The 19,654-nt window shown below is 35.1% G+C and overlaps 1 protein-coding gene across 3 annotated transcripts in view; it reads left to right on the plus strand.

Annotated features, from left to right (window-relative positions):
* The window catches only part of klar (klarsicht), a 345,461-nt gene that overhangs the window by 138,061 nt on the left and 187,746 nt on the right, over positions 1-19,654 (plus strand). For all 3 annotated transcript variants that reach the window (XM_076128607.1, XM_076128609.1, XM_076128608.1), the window contains 7 exons: positions 13,067-13,419; positions 13,758-13,878; positions 15,542-15,680; positions 16,119-16,310; positions 17,354-17,452; positions 17,873-17,975; positions 18,395-18,525. In XM_076128607.1, coding sequence (XP_075984722.1) covers positions 13,410-13,419; positions 13,758-13,878; positions 15,542-15,680; positions 16,119-16,310; positions 17,354-17,452; positions 17,873-17,975; positions 18,395-18,525 — 795 coding nt within the window. In that variant the 5' untranslated portion in view covers positions 13,067-13,409. The remainder of the gene's footprint in view (positions 1-13,066; positions 13,420-13,757; positions 13,879-15,541; positions 15,681-16,118; positions 16,311-17,353; positions 17,453-17,872; positions 17,976-18,394; positions 18,526-19,654) is intronic.

Consider the following 19,654-nt stretch of genomic DNA (forward strand, 5'->3'; position numbering starts at 1 on the left):
GTACTTCAATCTCCTTTTGATTACCTAACCGCACTTTTCTGTTATTGCAAGTGTCAGTTTTAAAATCTTGCAACTCATGAAAGAAATCACGCCTATATGACATGTGAACAGATGCCCCACTATCAAGGATCCATACATCTGTGTCTGTAACAGAATGTAAACAATGTTCTGCACTAAACGCTAACATATGCTTCTGCTCTTGAGATTTGTTCCCAGATTTCTTTGGAGCCTTGCAATCTCGTGCAAAGTGCCCTCGTTTGTTGCAATTATAACATATAAATCTATGTTGTGTTTGACTTGTAGAACTTTTGTTGCTATTGTTACTCTGTTTATATTGTGATATAGGCTTCTTTGCAACTAATAATGCAGTTACACTTTCTTCTTCAGTTGTCAAACTCGCTTCTTCATCTAATAATCTCGAAGTAAGGTTATGTATCGTTTGCTTAGTTGGATCTAAAGATAACCATGCTTGGCGGAGAGATCTGTAGCTCGCTGGCAAAGTTGAGATTATCTTAGTCATCACTGCCATTTCACTCACGGTTTCTCCACTTTCACGTAACTGTTTCGCCAAGTTCTCCACCTTTGAGATATGTTGTGCAATGTTATCCGTTGGTGACATCTTGTATTGGTAGAACTTCTCCTGAACCATCATTTTATTATACTCTGATTTCAGTTCGTAGATAGATTCCAATTTGTTCATTATCTCCAATGCAGTTCTACAATTCTCGATCAACGATATTTGACTGAATTCCATGGACGAGGTTATGATGAACATTGCCATGCCATTTTCTTTTAACCACTGTGTTGTGTTTCCTTCGGGTTTTGGCTTTTCTATATCCAAGCCCTTTGCCATCAATGCGCAATTTACTTGGAATTTCCATTGGCGAAAGTTTTTTCCTTCAAACTTTTCAACTCGCATTGCATTTGTAACCTCCATTGTTTGAGGTTTTACAAGCGTAACACGTTGAAATGTATAAATATTTGCTCTTCACAGTTTATTAAGGTCCTGGGCCCATAACCTATTAGGATTATCTTTGTAATATCAATAAACTGTTAGAATTCTTCTTGAAAAAACTTTTTATTTCATAAGCACAACCAAAACAACAGACAATCACATAGTATTGTTTTTCTAATAACAAATGGCTGCGCCAAGTGGCCAGCATGAACTAAACTTTCGTTCAAAAACTTAACTAAACTTTAATAATAATGTTAGTCCCATATTAGGGCGAGTCTATTGCCATTAAATAATCATTATCAATATAAATTGCGATTAAAAACCTGTTAGCGTTATTAACTAAGATATGTATAGAATAAGTCGCATAAAATTGGACAAGGTCCGCTACGTTTCTGCATAGTAATTGAAGTAATGTACGTATAATCTAGCTGCTACCTTATACGGTATGTTTTAATTAAAACTTCAATCAATTACATTAGTTAGTGCTGTCTACTATCGCATGCGAGATTGATTTGATGGGGGTGCTATTTTCAAGGCAGGGTGATACTGGGCTTGTTAAAAGGATATAATTAAAGATTCATTGATTGATTGGCAGTCGGGGACTTGTAGAACCATAGTGTTCACATTTTTTTATGAATTTCTGACTAATTACAAAACACCATATCGGTGATTTCATTAAAAAAAAATCAGGGGCATAGTATTCTTAACTGGCGGTCATGTATAACAAAACGTATGGATATAAATGAAGCAAAGGATGTTTGTCAAGATAAAATAGAGAGTGGTGTTATTTTGTATATACCTGCATCTATGGAAATAGGGGTGATTTTGTGTATGTACCACTTCTTCTTAAATATAAATTGCGATATTACCACTGCGTATGTACATATATCATATATTTCGTCTGCGTCTACTTCATTTTTACCGATAAATTATGATGTGCTGTAGAGAGTACTGTCGTATTTCTACGTAAATATTAGTCGTAAATTCATTCACTCCATTCCAAGTTGTCGTAAACAAAAACACACAATCGCAAATATTATAACAAAAACATTTACGATCACTTTCGAACAGTAATGATCGTTTCTTCACCGCTGGAGGCGTCTGCTCATATCGTCGTCATATACACTAATGATCTAAACACGACTCGACCAAAGACATTATTATCCGACCATAGAGTTCCGGGATGACAGTGTCCAACTCTTTGTTCCGTTTAAGAAGTTATGTAATGTTTTTTTATTTTTTTATGATAGCAATTAAATGTTGCAATACTTATTTTAGTGTAGTATTAAACGTTTTTATTGATTGTCGTAATATTTATAAAGGATCAGTTTCCAGTAAAAGCTTGATTTGTATTAATTAAATTCCATGCCTGGTAATTACTTCCTTATGGTGCTGATATGTAATGTGTATTTAAATGAAATTTATTATGGAAATCATTTTCCGGATATTGTCAATAATTAAAAGCTGTGTTTAAATAATGGTAAGGTAAACATCCAATAACGCTTTTTTCCTATAGGGCTAGGCAAAACGCCATTTGCTACGGTCCGTACAGAGTTTCTTTTAAAGTAGGATACGTGAAATAGGATGACCACGCATTTTTCTTTGCAATGCCTGACATTTCGGCGCAGGTTACACTGGCTGTGGTCACCGGCCGATGACCACTTACATCCTTACAAACTTATTTTGCTTCATTCACATTTTTAGTCGTTACGTGTACAAGGCAGTTGATCTTTTTGAAGAACATAAAACAAGTTCACTTTTGTTACAAATAAAACAGTACTGAGATACATTTTTTTATTCCATTTTAAATCCGTGAATAATAACTTGTAGCGTTTATTCCTTACTTTAGTCTCGGTGAGCAAGTTTCGATTAGAAGGTGCATTCCTTCCGAAGAAATTATTTCGTTTTTTATTCGGGCATCTTCGGACGTCTTCGGAAAGGATTCGTCTTGCTTAACAAGTGTTATTTCGATAGATTGTTATCTATACAGGATGTTCTAAGTTGTGATTATGTATTGTATGTAGTATTCACCTATGACCGCAGAATTATGTGTGTGATCGACAGTTCGATAGTGTTTTGATTTTTATCAACTTGATTGAGGAAGACTTAAGTCTTTGTGTAAATTGGCATTGTGCAATTTTGAGAAGGTATATTGCATATTAAAAAGTGTTAAGACATGTGTCATTTTGGAATTGCGTCTTAAAGCAAGTTTCAGTTTTAAGTTAGTTTTCCCGTAAAGCTTATTAGATGTTATCTTTTTATTTTCTAAAGTTAAATTTATGCTCGATCATAGTGTTTAATTAACTTTAGTCATGAATATATAACTTTCTCAGTAATTTTATATTGAAAGAACGGTGTAACGATTTAATCTAATTTTGTAATAACGAAGTTTGTTATTAGAGCTATAAATTATCAATTACTTGTTGCTTGAAACCACTCCCGATTCTCGATCTACAGGCCTGATCGGCAGGCACACAATTCTTTACATTTTAAATATATTGTAATCATACTCCGACCAATTTCGGCCATAGCAACCTCTGAACTAGCTGGCGTTGATGCGCCCTTGTAAGGTTTTAATAGCCCCCTTTTAGCATATTAGCACATAAAAGATCCGTGAAGTGGCAGAAGTATTATAGTTCTTGTTTTACTCTAAATTAGTCTAAACTAAAGCCACTATGAAAAGGATTTCAATTAAAGCAAACATACCAAAGCTTTTGTGTTCATATTTTGCAATATATTGGCAATTAATTGAATATAAACATGACTTCAAAACTTTTTAAGGTTTCTAAATTTTGGACGTGTTTATTCTGCTACAATGTTGCCGAGCTAAGATTGTCCCGACTAATCGGGAGTGAGTTAGGGTGTGAGTAAGCGCATAAACTCGAGCTATCTGGACGAACGATCTTAATCGATTTGCCGCATTCCACCAGCCTCCCGTGTGTATGAGAGTATCAGATGCTGGCTCTTGTATTGGTGATTTAAGTGCTAGAGTGAGTGAGTGAGCACTTGGTGTGATACTTATGGATACAATTTATGGATGTCTTGTTATTCTACTAAATCGATAATTTATTTTTCGTAATTATAATTAGACAAGTAACTATTATCTTTTTGATTTAGCTACCTCGTCCATTTCTGGAAGAAGCGACTGATTTAGACTTGATTAAATACTAAAACTATCCCGAAGATCAAGCGTCCCAATAAGCTCTTTGTCTAAAACGGCCAATGTAGCACTCTAGTAAAGCACTGAATGCAACTTATCTTATTTAAATCATAAATGCGAAAGTTTGTGAGGATGGATGTACGTTTGCTACTGTTTCATACTAAAATACTGAATTTATATTTGGTACTCCGATAGTTTATACCCCGGATTAAAAAATAGATTTTTTTTTTCCTCTAGACATATTTTTAAGCGAAGTCGCTGGCAGAAGCAGTTATAATTTGAAGAAAAACGACCATTTATACATTTAACATCTAATACAGTTCTAACTATAGACCGGAAAAGTCTAAAACACTGTCTTAAAGAGCTTTATTTACTTATATTTCATGTGACTGTACCACCTGTATAAATGCCGTATCCTGACATGGTATCCTTTGATCTGTTACGTAATTACAGCATTGTGTTGCGCCCCGGGTGGGACCGCGACTGACCGATGATTCACGCGGCTCCCATTTAACGGACCCTTTGTTATGGCACCGTCAACGGGTTGTGACTGACGCCAGTTTTATGGTCTTCTGATGGAGATTATTCATGCAATACTTAGAAAATGGAATTTGTTATTAGATTTCGTGCAAATTGTATTTTTTATAAAGCTCTAGGTCAGTGTAGATGTCTTTTCCTGACATACCTTATATTTAAATATATGTAGACCAGGAAAATTGACCATCAGGCACGATTTTCCATAGTCGGTATTATGAACAATCGGTTAGCTATTGTTAAATTTTGTTTTAAGAACTAATCAGCGACATCGCTATGCTGAACTTGCCTCTGTTGCAAGAACTATAATCATTTGTCGATATCGTAAGTCGACTGGTAAAAAATAGCTTATTGGGGTTCTAAATGCCATTAGTTAATGCTAACCATCGCTGTGGTAAACCCGAAGAAGGTAAATGCGAATAAACCATTATCATCGATGTACAAATTTTCAGCAATTTTCAACTTTTCTATACCCACTGAAGGATAGACTCAACAAAATTTTAGTTTTGCTTTCGTGGCAGTCAATAATTTCAACGAGTGCAACTTTTCGTCTCAAAGCCTTGAAGACGGCTGTAAATCGTAACATAGTGGTAGTCTAGACAACATAACTTAGTACTAGACGGCACATTTGAAATACATCATAACCTTATCGGGAGAGTACTGTTACATAACCCCACTATAACTGCATCACATCCTGCTCTTATACAGGTCATCTTTTATACGTTTTTGTAACACGGGAGCAAAGGTTCTATACATTCTACAGCATATTATTATGATGAAGGTTAGTAGCCAATGAATAAGTGTCGGATAGCCTATCAGGACGAATTATCGTTATCAATTATGTCTCCTAAGACCAATGGCCAATTAGGGAATAGTCCTTGTATCCTAAATGATGTACGTCATATTGTAAGTAGGCCGCTGATGCATTGATGATCATGTCATTTCGTTTGAAGAGCTTAGGATTCTAACAACTACTGTCTTTAGCGCAGATGTTTGAGATTCTATAGGTCCGTCAAGGTATGTTGGGAAGGTTTAGTTTCACACGCATTTAATTAATTTTGCGTAAAGTTATTGGAATTTAATGTGGCCTTCATACATAATCAATTCGCTACTCTTGCATATTATGTGTTGCAAAATAATTTGAATACCTACATATGCCATTGCATAATTAACATCATTAAGATACACTTCGGACTAGGACAATGATATTAATGGGTAAGGTAAGTCTAATCTACAAATGAACTCGATTCGTAGTCTTAGACTTAACATTCTCCAAGAAAATACACGATTGAAACACAAAAAAATATTTTATTTTATTTAAAATTCCCAAGCATACCTCATCCGTGTGGCCGTGTCGGGTAAACTCGGCTTCTCTCGGGTATCTTCGGCCTCTGCGCGCGAGCCGCTCGGTTTTTATTTGCTACCCTTTTAGGGAAGTCCATTCAACGAAAACTGGATTCAAGAATGAATGGTTTTTTTACTTTTTGTTACAGTAACAGATATTTTTTATTCGTATTTCTTATAAACTTCGAAAAAACTTCTAGCAATTAGGTGCTACCTTACCTGTGACTGATTTGAAGTAGAAACAGGTTTTCTGATGTTATGTTGATTGTGTAGTAAGAGAAGGCTTAAAATAAGTTACAAGCTATTGTTCTGATGTTGTAAATAATATCTAATTACTTGTATTTAATAATTAAATTGAACTAAAAGAAGAATAAAGATATTGATATAGTGGTTTGTTACTCCGCCTAAAGAGTCAAAAGGTAGCATTTCGTGATCTTACTCTGGTCCTAATTAACTATAATTCGTTGTTCTATTTCGGCTTGAAAGGAGGATAAGCTAAAACTCACATTTTTTATGAGAATTCAGGGAAAAGTAACCATTGACGCAAATTGGTAACTTAATTGACGTCAATGCAGTAAGGAAAATTAAATGCGCGGCTATAAATGTTTCTAACATGCACATACCTACCTATTATTATTTGGAAAACTTCACTGAACCTGATAAAATAAAAAAGAAGAGCTCAACAGTTATTTTTTAATATACAGTTTTTTTTCGGTACGATTGTACATTATATCACAGTTTATATAAAACATAGTCGTTATAAAGAAGTGACGATAAACATAGAACATGTTTACATCGTTCGCTGTGAATGCTGTGATCAAAGGGATCGGTTTCAAGGCGTTGATAGCTCATTTACTTGATTAGGAAGTAAACAATTATACGATATAACGAACTTGTTTATACACTTGTGAAGAATTTAACATTGTTTAAATCTTATTTTAGTTAGCTATATAAATTGATATGAGCTCAACTTAATATCCACTTAACAAAAGTGATGTACTAAAGGCTTAAATCCTCCCTTATTCCAAGAGGAGTCCCTTGCTCAGCAGTGGGACAGTAATTGCTTGTAGTTGATTTTATTCTTCACACCTAATAAAACCGTCAAACAAAATTAACTTTCATGAGGGATATTTCACAATCACTCAAATAAGGTAGCGAAAAAATTAAGATTTTGTTTTATATGTATTCTTGTTCACACTATTTTCAATAGTTATTTTTATTTTTTCGTGTTATCACCATCCAAACAATTTAAATTTCCATTCAATTATTCAAACATTATATTAATTAAACATCAGGTTATTAGTTCTTTATCTTTACAATTTGGCAGAATTTCTCTTCGGTACAAACGCTGGCCTTTCTCCTGTCGTAGTGGCTTTTGTCGCCCATTGTTGATGGGAGTTGTTGGTTAAATAGTTATCATAATAAGCAACTTAAAACATTGGATGACAGTTACACTACCTGATTCGATAACTGAAAGGGCAAGATGTTAATGACAGTGAAGCAGAAGAAATTGTAGTTATTCTTACTGAGGTAACTTCCTAGCTCGTTAGCAGGAACATAGTTAATGTGGAAGCATAAGTGTCATCAGGCTTTGAATTATGCATTTGGCCATGTAAGCCAAGATTAGACTCCAACTTTTTGAGTTCCCTGTTACAATTACAAGCCTGTAATGCCATCGTATATCCTAAAATGAATACTACTAGATATGAAAAAAAAGCTTAAAAAATACACAGATTTGATACTTAAAATCAAACTTTGTTTCACTTTAGACACAAGAATAAAGGATAATAATAAAATTATTCCTCGTAGAGCCATCGGTATAAAAAGTAAAAATAAAAACAAAATTAACTTTCGGATCTCTCATAACTTGATCCACTCAAACTAACACCAGAGGCTCAAAAAAGTCTTTATAAAATCACGGGCCATTGTCTGAGGCCGCTCTGAAAGGGTATATGATGAGAACATGACACAACAACTATTAACACCGACATTTTACGTTTAAGTAAACAAATGTATTCTGTAATTATGTGCATTGTGCCAGATATGTGAGGTTGCTCGAATGAGATCTTAAGAGCAAGTTTCGTAGTATAAGTTAATGATATCACTTTCATCACAGTTTAATTTTCTCTCCGGATTTGTTCGTTTTAAATATGTCTTCTGCGTAAATCCTTCACAAACATTAAAATAACGGACATAAAGTAAACGAAATCGAAAATTAAGTTTGTAGGGATCGGTACCAAGCGGCGAAGTTTGGTTTTTGCCAGTGTTTGAAAACCATGAATATATGTACATATAGTACATACCGATACGAAACAGCTATTTATACATACATAAAATCACGCCTTTTTCCCCTAGGTGTAGACCGAGGCTATGATCCCTACAAACTTCCCATGCTTCATTCATGTCCATACATCTTGTCTCACAGGACCGCCGATATAGATTTCAACTATTTTATGTATCACACAAATAATATTGTTCTATGTTGAAATACAGTAAAAAAACGGCTTGATTCCTGTACGTAGTAATAACAGCTTAATAATATAACTATTACTGCGTCACCGAAGCCATGTACTTAATTTATAAAACTTATAAAGCTAGTAGTTTCAAAAGTTCAGGGACTTAAGACATAAAATATAATAAATGAACTCTATATATGGATGGTACTTGACTCTAATGATACAAAGCCCTTGAGGCGCTTATTAATGGATATCATTTTAATCACATTCTCTAGTAGCCGGATGATTGATCTGTATGTAATTCTAACAACGTTAATTTATTTTGGTAGTACCTTTAGCTTATTAGACTTAACGATAAGGTGACGACACTCTGAAGGAACGGGTATGACACGACTTGAAGCCCGATTCTATGCTAGTATCGAATATCGACAACAGGCCAGCTGTCAGAAAGTTTTGTATGAAAATCTGATCAGCGCCTCTAGCGGACGGTACGGAAATTTTTGCAGTACGTTTTAAATGTTAAATTCTCGATACTCGATAGTTTCAATTGTAGAGAAAAGACGAATAGTATTTAACCCGACTTGTAAATCTAACTCAAAACCTCTTGATCACCATCAGATACACTACTTATCGCGCAACATTGATAAACAATAAAACCGCACTAAACCAATTTATAACAATATTTCTTAACAAACTTTTTGCGTAAAGGAAAGTTTACAAGATTTGCATTGTTTATTTTGTTTCGCACGCAGATAAACAGAATAGGTATTTACTTTCTTTCGGTGTTGAATTAAATAACTCATTCATCTAATCTGTCAGGCTGGCTACACACATATTCGATTCGGCATTAGTCGGCCTAGCCGGGCGGCAAAACCGAGTAATATACGTGTAGATAAACCCGATTCTCTATTGCTATCGAGTATCGATAACCGGCTAGCTATCGAAAAAAAATGTATAAAAATCTGATCAGCGCCTCTAGCGGACGTCAAAAAAACTATTTTGACGTACATTTAAAATGTCAACCTCTCGATGCTCAATGGTTCTAATGTATCGCGCTATAGCACAAGCCGAACAAGTGAGTTGAGTCGATTGTTGTTCGATAAATATTGCAGAAGCGAATCCAAATATGTGTGTAGCAGGCTTAATCTGTCAGTGTTAACTTTTACCTTTAATCATAGAGTCATTAGAAATTTGCGTGTTTTTAGCTTATTACTTGAAAGTGTTTGCTGTTTTTGCCGTCAGAAGATCCGAGTTCATTGATGAGATATGGACAGTGCGTGATCAATACGAATCGTGACAATATTAGAATCGTTTCTATTGGATGCAATTTAATGGAATAAAACTAGCTATTTATCTTAGCTTAATCTATGCAGTAGAGGAGCACATGTTGCCCTCAAATGTATTGTCAGCCCAAAATGTATCCTAAATTTTTTACGTTTTATTGTAAAAGTAGGTTATATATTTCAGGATGTTTTACCTGTGGCAAATTGTCAACTTGTTTTGACACCGCTGACGTCTGTTTTTACAGCGTAGGTATAGATGAAACTGTTGCTTATCGTAAAAATGGAACCGAAATTATTTCTCAAACAGAAAACGAAGAGCTTTGTGAGTCAAATTGTGACACAAGAAGCGCTATCTAAACGTAGTACTTGTGATGTTTGATCCAGAATAAAAGGTATTATAACCTTTACATATCCTTCACATATCAGACCTTTCATTGTAAACTTCATCCGGTACAGTCCTTTACAATATAGAGCGAACCTATCACTATCAACACGTCCTATATCTCGAACCTAATCTCAACCGTCCATCGTACATATATTTCTCCTCATAATACCGCCAAGCCATTATCTTGGCAGTAAATTTAACCTGTAATACATTCACCGTTATAAACCATATTGTACGATATCAGAGGTCGCATTGACCCCAGTTTATAGGTTAGAAAGTGAATGGTGTTTACTTAGAATCGGACAAATGTTTGTTTGGTTTGCGCGTAATTTAGGAAAATGTGGATTAGGTGTGTTGTGCTATGTTTTGATGTGTTTGTATGAGCTTATTACTTCCAGTAATGTGTGAACGATGATTGATAATACTATCTGACAACTATGTGTAGTTTATATTGTAAAATATTTGCTCTACTTGTAAAAATAATATCTACATTTCGAGAAATTATTTTGATGTCAAAATCATTATTCTTGTGACTATTTCAGTGACTCCCATAGGATTGTTTGTACTGGACATCAAAAATTTTAGTTGTTTTTTTGTTTACCCTAAATAGCCAATAAGTGTTTTATTATTGTTGTGGTAGTTCTATGATAGAGCCTTGTAGCTGTAGTAAGAAGTGAACTCAGGATCTAACCTTGCAGTTTTGTTTAAATTATAGTCTTTATTGAAACACAGCAGAAATTATAAAAAGATCTACAAGTAACAAGAAATATTTCGTTCATAATTCAAATAAATAACACAGCATCGGTTAATAACTCGCCGGCGGGCCCGGGCGTCGGCCATTTGTCGTGTAAATCAGCAAATTGGTGTGAAACGAAACAAAATTGCGGCTTTCTACAGTCAATCGTGCCCTTGGTGACGTACAGTGAAAACAATTGATCTGTTTAGGAGAAAGTACTTATGTGAGGAGGGATAAATAAATAGTTATGTGTTTGTGTTAATTCTCGTTGTTTGGTGACGAAAGTTTGAGTTTGTTTTGACATGCGTTGAACTTGCATACGTGATGAGTGAGATCAAAGATGATATATACGGTCTTTCTTCGGGTATTTTCTGTCCACTATTAAGTAACTATATATTTTTTTTGTTTGGTAAACTAATTAGGTCCCCCGGATCCTCCAATTTTTCGAAAGTATGTAATGAACTTACTTAGTTAGTTAAATGATAGGCTCTCGATACAATAGCGCCGAGTGAAGATATTCTAAAGCGCATTATTAACAATCGTTACTATCGAAAGTTTGATATGAAAAATGTACATACTATGAATTGATAATATAACCTACTGCACCTGCTAGAAGCACTGATCAAATTTTTGCACAATAGTTTAAGAAAGTAGATAGTGGGAAATTTCTCTATACCTATATGCCACATAATAAGCTAAATGTTCTTCAGACTTTCATGTCCATAGTAGGAAAGGCATATAGTTTAGTAAACAATTCCTTTAATAACATCCTAAACGTAATACAAATTATGTATTAACTAACATAAATATACCAGCAATAAATAAACATAACGAGATAACATCTTAGAACATAATAATAACAGAATCATGTAGAATCCGCGAGTGCGTTTCAATTACGCTCTTTCATAATCAGGCTTTAAATAAGGCTTCAATCAATTATCTTTACTTCCGTGGTTCTTGTTATGCAAAATCATACCTACATCGGAAATTAATTGGATTACGCGTAACTTTGCTGAGCCTTCAGAAATGGCAAGAGGAAATTGGGATGATTTATTTATTTTGTTGAGTAGGTATTTGATGACTCATAAATAATCATTTTCTTATTTGACTTTTCGTGCGATAAAATTTGAGTTATCAACCTACATTGCCTGCTGAAAGTTTTTTTACGCACATGTAAAAACTTAAAAAAAACTATTTCGTAAGTTTCCATAAAAATCAAAATTATTTTTTTTTGGAATTATTAACAAGCAACTACAATCCATATGGTATATATAATAAGTGCAGTTAAAATCATGGGCTTACAAATCTCGAGGAAACTACATGCCCGAAAATTCTCCAACCCGTACTTGAACTCTGTGGTGAATTCAAGTACTAAATCCTCTCTCGTATTCAACAGGGAACGCAACGAGCTTAACATACCTACTTTACACTTAAATACAAATAAATAAAGCAAATATCAAACGTTTTATATAATTGAAATAAACATATAACATGATACCTACGAGATTAGATTATATCTCGACTGATATTGTAAAATGAATTTCAAAATTGACATGTCCGGTGAAAGCCTAGTTATAGGACCTACTTTGTAACTTAGTTCCCACGACCCTTAAATATAGGTTTCTCCTTATAAATTATATGGTGTTTTCACACCTGCTGTACACGTAAGTGCGCTATTTTGTAGAAATTAATTTATGATGGTTAAAGGTGCGCAGTTTACCTAACAAATTATTTAGAAAATGTGGGTATTATTCTCGGATTTGAGCGCCCTTGTATGTAACCTTATTTCGGTTTTTATGTCTTAATTCGGTTTTTTTAATAATGCTATAGAAAAAGTGCCGTCATTTTCCGTGTGGTATTGCATGAACATCTTATCAATTAACAAGTATTTTTCGAAATACTGGTACTATTAGATGCTGTTTAGTTTTATCCACAATACTACTTCATAAGATATATGTATATCTCCGACTGTTTCATTAACATAAAATAATCAGTAAGCCCATAACCGCTGGCTATTCTTTCAAGAATCGTCAATAAGGTAGCAGAAATACTGTTTTTATGTCCCGCACTCGCGTCATACCGACAAAACAAGTTATTACCAAATCGTTAAGAGCCTCAACTCTTAAAATATCTTTACGATAATTAAACTTCAATTACTCAATACGTTCAAAACATGCGTATATAATTAATAATTGTTTTTCTTTTAATTACAGGACCGACCGGCAGATACCAACGACGGCAAGAACTGGGCCGTCGAACACAATGTGACCACCGAAACTACAGCCAAAACAATATGCACACTACAAATTCATGAGTCTTGCAAGATTACATGATTCCACATATTTATTGTACTCTTAACTTTAGATAAACGAATCTAGTCGCCATAGCACTATTTAAACGAAGCAATTTAGACTTTATTACTAAGACAATACGGATTAACGTAACAAGTACAAAGATTAAGGAATTGATGAGACAGTACAAACGACTCTGGGACGCTAATGTTGATTTACAAGTAAATTGATTGTTTTAGAAGATCCCTGAAGAATAACGAACAAGATGTCAACAAGTAAGTTAGATTTTATTATTACTTTTAAAAATAATCGATTATTTTAACTCTTTTTTATGATATGAGGACTTGAGAATCACCATTGCAACGCATTTTGTTATTTTATGGACGTAATTCACAAGATGATAAAGATATAAACCCTTAAGTGATATATGATATACTTACTTGTCATCTCCAGCTATCAAATAGAATAATACATATAAAATGATCTACAATTTCAAAAAAATATCACCCCTTAATTTTACTATGGAAAATTGAAAACTTACGTAATATTATTCATAAGTACTTTGTGAAAATTTCTTAGAACAATACTAACGAATAATTTTCTCAAATTCCAGGCTTCGAACACTCTTCAATGAAGAGCAGCTTCTCGCTGTCATCACTACGGAGCGCGCCCGCGCCACCTGGCGGCCGCTGCGAACAACTCGAGCGGCCATATCACAGTCTCACCAAAAAGAGGTAAAAATTATTTGTAATTGGCTAATTGGCTTTTTGTTGCTGTATCTTCATATCTTACACCTGTTGTATTATTATTACTACATGGTAGCTGTGGTAGCTGTGCTGTCTACCGTGTAGTAAATAATTATCTAAGTACTTATCTATTTGAACGGTTGGAAACGGTCGAGTATAGAGAGTAGGTATGACATTTAAGATGTACTAAAAATAGTTCCTACGGCAGCCGCTAGAGGCGCTAATCAGAGTTTGATACAAAATTTCTAGATAGCTAGCCGGTTGTCGATAGTTGATAGTGGTAGAGTCGCGCTATTGTAGCACGATTCTGTACAGTCGGTACTTTTGAGTATCAAGAGTTTGACATATATAATGTACTGCAAAAATAGTTTCTACGACGCCCGCTAGAGGCGCTGAACCAACTGTCTTACAAAATTTTTCGACAGCTAGTCGGTTGTCGGTAGTCGATAGTGGTAGAGTGTCGCGTTACAGTTCTGAAACTACGTCAATCATTGCTATTTGTGACATTATTATGTAGCTAGGTTAAATTATAATTTAATAGGGTAAATTATAAACATTTATAACTTGATTCGATTAAATGGCATGTTTGGAATGTTACCTTTGTGTAATATGAGGAAAATACGAACTAATAACTGCTACCTAACAGCGACCCAGCGACGTCTATTCTTTCCTAACAATTTTTTTCCTGAACTTATTGAATAATTGTATATAGGTAACTTATTGTATGACTTTAATAAAAATATAAAGAATTATCATTTCGCAAGACTTGGGCCGCGCTAATAGGTATTATGGACTCAAGGCCCCTTTTCATTACGGGAGCTAACCCGTGTCCACTAGTGGGGCACACTTTCTCCATTACATTTCGCCAACTTAGTAAAGATCCTTGTATGCAAGGAAGTATATAAAGCGTCCCACAGGTCTGTGCCATAAAGAAGCTGTATCAGACGGTGGGCTGTGTGGCTATTAATATAATTATTTCTAATACACACGTAACTTCGAAAAGTCTTTGATAACAATTTGAAGTCAAGATAGGTATACATATTATAATAAGTATGCTTCATCAGCAAATATTGTACCTTTAGTTAATAATTCTGTCAATTCCACGGCATGTCCGTTACAGCACAGTGTTAACGTGTTAATCAGAAGTAATGAGTCACTTCATACCATCTGTCATACAGAGCGCGAACAGAATTGTAATGGAAAGTTTTGCATAAAATTAATATGTATGGGTTTCCTTGTAGCCTATATGGACTGGATATTGCTTTACGTATTGTAACTATTCATAAAAAACGTATAGCGTTTTTAACAAAATTCTCTTATCTATAGCCAGGATAAATGCCTAGGGTTATGTGGATCTCATAAAATCTCATTGCAAACTACCTTTTAGGCACAATATAGTCCATGTTTTATATTTATCTTTGTACCCTCCACTATTTTCGATCATATCTAAATCAAAAGTTCAAAGGTATGTAGGTATAGGGAGGGTTCAAAATTTTATTTGCCTTTGAAAGCGATATGCGGTATAATGATTTCTACGGCAGAACATTTTAGGTGACCCAAAAACTTGTTCTGCATATTATTTTCATCGTGGTGGCCAGCTCAATCACTGTGATTCTACCATAAAGTTAATGTTTGTATGTGAATGTTGCAGGAAGGAGCCATGTCGCGAAGCGTGGCGCCGCAGCTGGGGCTCGGCGGCGAGCGGCGGCAGCGCCGGCGACGACCTGTGGCCGCTGCTGCAGCATCACTACAACTACATCATGGACAACCAGATCATTGATACTTGCAAGGTAAATAACATGTACTATAAGTCTTTGAGCAGGCTGTTACGGCCTCACGATGGGCTTTTGTACTCAATAGATAAATGCTTTTCTTAAAAGATTTTCTAAAAACTGCAACGCGTACCTTAACTTTTGCAGCGTAGGCTGTACAAAGTGAAAGAAGTTATAATTTTTTAACCATTCACACGGAAGATTCAAGAGATTCTATTAGATCTATAGACAGATCTTCAGAAACAAAAAGTCTAAACAGCATTCCCCAACACCATCACAAACTAATCCTAGGAACTGTGTATTGGCTATTATCAAAAACAGTAAGTCTACGATTTACGTCTAAGCACATCCATACTAAGCCAAATTATAGCAGAGGGAGAATTAAAAGTGTTAAATTATTTATCTATCTTGTAAATGAAAATACATAAATACTAAATCATTATTCCTTACTTCCAGGAAGCGAACAGCGAGCTCCTCTCGCACAGCGCGTCTCCACACCGCGCGCTGAACCCGACGTCGAGCTTCAACCGCCAGTGGTCGCTCAACCAGCTCATCTCGGAGTTCAGCGAACTGTGCCAGTGGCTCACGCACGTGCAGGAGGAAATATATTCTAGTCCAGAGAATCTGTCCAGCAGGAAGTTGAGGATGGTTAGTAGTAAAGAATTAAACCGTTACTGGAGTTTGCATCTAGCTGAGCATTGCAACAGCACGTAATGTTATTTTTTTACAAGGCTAATTTAATGCTTTAAGCATATACCTGCACTCTGGGTGGAGTGCAGAGTTATGTGGGACTGTGTAATTTAGTTCCCTCTTTGATTTTACATGTTCTAAAATACATGAGTCAAATACAATCTCCTGATCGCCTATGGTACTGGACTAGTTGCGGGTCTGGTTTAAAAGTGCTAACCATCTCACGAATATGAATACAAAATACTTGTGGTCGTTGCCAATACAGTTGCCAAATATCGGCTAGGCTATTTAAAGGAACAAGTAAGGGGGTGGTTCTTTACCTTATTAAAATAAAGTTTAAGTCAAATTCAAATTTATCTAACGTGCCTTCCGAAGCACGTAAACTCTCAGCTCAAATACCAGATGAGCATAACTGACCCTTGCACGTTTTTGTACATTTGAATTATAACTCAGATTATTGATATATCATATATAAGATAAAATAAAATTGTAGAGATACTTATATCAGGTATTGTTGACGAAGTATTACGAATTGAAAATGATGTAATATCAATGATTATGCTGCTCATCGCTGATATATTATCAGTCACGATTATGTTTCAAAGAAAACCTGTTTATTCACTTCAGTGTTGATCTTTGAGACAAAATATTGTTCGGACATTGTTAAAATCTGATACATTGTTTGGATGAAAAATATTTCTAGATGGTAAAGTGTTTGTTATCAAAATCCTAACCTGTATCGCATTCCAATAAGTGTTGATAAGCTTTTCAAATGAAATAATAAAAAAGTCAAACAATTCCTATCACTTTGGTTACTTATTACGTTATCCATTACTTATCCAGAAGGGGTAAAGTTAGATCTAAATCTATAACTGACCGGTTTAGTATTCGTTCAGTGACTGCATCGCTAATGTTATAAAGTTTTAAGTGCCTTTGTGAGACAAACACCTTACGCCTATTTGCTTCTGGCAGTGTGTAATGTGCTATATTGTGTTCAACAGAATCGTATGACGGAGCTTTTGTCAGGGGAGCCGCGTCGCGCCAAGTTCACGGAGCAGGCCAACGCTATACTTGAACGTATACCTGAAGCTAGTGCTGAAGTAAGTTTATAAAACTCTCCCGTTCCCATAACAAATGGAAAATAGTAGTTTTCCTTCCATTACGTGAAAATTTACTGAATATATTTGAATTAAATATGACAGGGCGTCAGTTTATGACCCAAAGGAAAAGCCATCTAACGGATCTATATATTTTACTAAAAATTTACAAAATATAGACTTCTTTTCTTTGTTTGTGATGAATAGATCTATATATCGCTCTGTCCTTTATTCAATGAATAACTAACTTCGTTATTAGGTATTTTAATCTTTCTAGTCCTCATCTATCAGATCAAAAATGCAATTTTCATATTTTCATTACATATGAAGCTTTTAAGATTTTGCTGAATGGGTACCTACATATTAAAAAAATAAGTTTTAAACAGATCATTCAAGAAAATAATGTTTGCTACTAATTCTCAGGTGACATGGCGAATAGAACACTTGAATGTCAAATGGGAGAGTCTCCGACAGCTACTTAGTCCTGAGCAGCAGCATCGTGAGGGAGACAGTTCTGACACAGTTGGTTAGTATTCATAATTACGTTTAATCTAACAAATATTCAATGTACTTAGCTAAGGCTATTAAATAAGTTAAAACCCTGAATGCAGCGCCATCTATGGATGCAATGCATAAAGCCTTTATGTCTGTTAGCGGGGGGACGCTATACTTAATGTGAACGTAGTTCCGTGTACAATATACAGATGGCGCTGCTTGAACAAAAATATTTACTAGAAAGCTCGTATTTTTTTTAATTGTATTTATGTGTTCTAATTAGCTACTTTGTTGTGTTGGACAGCCTATACATATAAAGAAAGGGGATACACATATACAGAGGGTTTGTCAGATCTTTTCTCAACTTTCACAAGTAGAGATTAGTTTTCAATGAATCCTACACATATCCTGAAGTCAACTTGTTATTTTGAAAATGTTTTGTTTCCCTAGACAAAGCTCATGAGCTCCGTTGTCTTCGGCGCTGGCTACACTGCATGGAGGGAAGACTGCCGCCACCATCCCTGTCGGCCGGCAGGGGCGCGCCGTACCACGACCTGCTGAGAAAACTCAACGAGAATAAGGTACGTGCCTGTTTTTTTTTTCAGAAGAACTTGTTTATAAAGCAACACGTTTTTCTAATTTAATAGGACCTGTCTTCTTAAATATGAGAAAAGAGCTTTTTTATAAAGGACTACGTTTTCTAATTTCATAGGACCTGTCTTCTTAAATATGAGATCTTAAATGGAATTTGTTCCAAATCAACTTAAGCTGTTGTGATGAAAAAATATTTAAGTAGATATTTTTATTTGGGTAGTAGGCCTGAGAAGCAAGTCTATAGTCAATCTACAACCGCCTTTCAAAGTTATCTTTAAGACCAGGGACGACGAATATTCAGAATTGTAAGCTTGAAGGCGCAGGGCGCTCAAAGCGATTACATGTTTGGTTCACACATTCATCATGACGATGTAATACGATTCATATCTACCTCTAAATAAATATAGATAAACCTAATATTGATATATCCGATCAATATACGACAAACAGAACACCCCATAAATATTCCGTTCCCGATCCAAACAAGCCTCACCTTCGACATAATCCCGTTGTACCGCATACATTGCGCCGTAACGTCGTGACGCGCGAACAACATCTAATGACGGTTATAAATCAGCCGGCGATGGAGAGATGCCCTTAATTAGGTTCACTAGTGAGCAGACCTCGTGCCCTTTGGAGATACGGGGTGTTCGGAGATAAGTTATGTGAGTTTCGTGATACATGCTGTTTGTGGTTCCTAGTTTTGTTTTGTATGAGCTATACATGAACCTAAGCTGAGAAAAACATAAAATCTGTGTTTGAAAATAGTCTTTTCATCTCAAAATTTGGAAATATTGAAGTGATTATGATCTATGATCGCGTTGAGGTTCGAGTGGTTATAGTAAACAAAACAAAATAAATAATATTGACCAATTACTGTCCCACTGCTGGGCAAAGTCTCACTTCGTAAATAGAAAGAGGTTAGGCCTTGTATAATACAGAAGACAAATATGTTGAATAATTTACAAAATGTTGTCACTTAAACAACATTTAAAAAAAATGTTTACACAAAACGTAAATATCATCATGCAAGCTTGAGACTCAAACCCGGATCTTCACCAACACCTACTAAACAAAAATAAAACAAATTCACTAAACAACGCACAGATAAACATC

The sequence above is a fragment of the Anticarsia gemmatalis genome, chromosome 21 (genome assembly GCF_050436995.1).
Source record: "Anticarsia gemmatalis isolate Benzon Research Colony breed Stoneville strain chromosome 21, ilAntGemm2 primary, whole genome shotgun sequence".
NCBI classification, from domain to species: Eukaryota; Metazoa; Arthropoda; class Insecta; order Lepidoptera; family Erebidae; genus Anticarsia; species Anticarsia gemmatalis.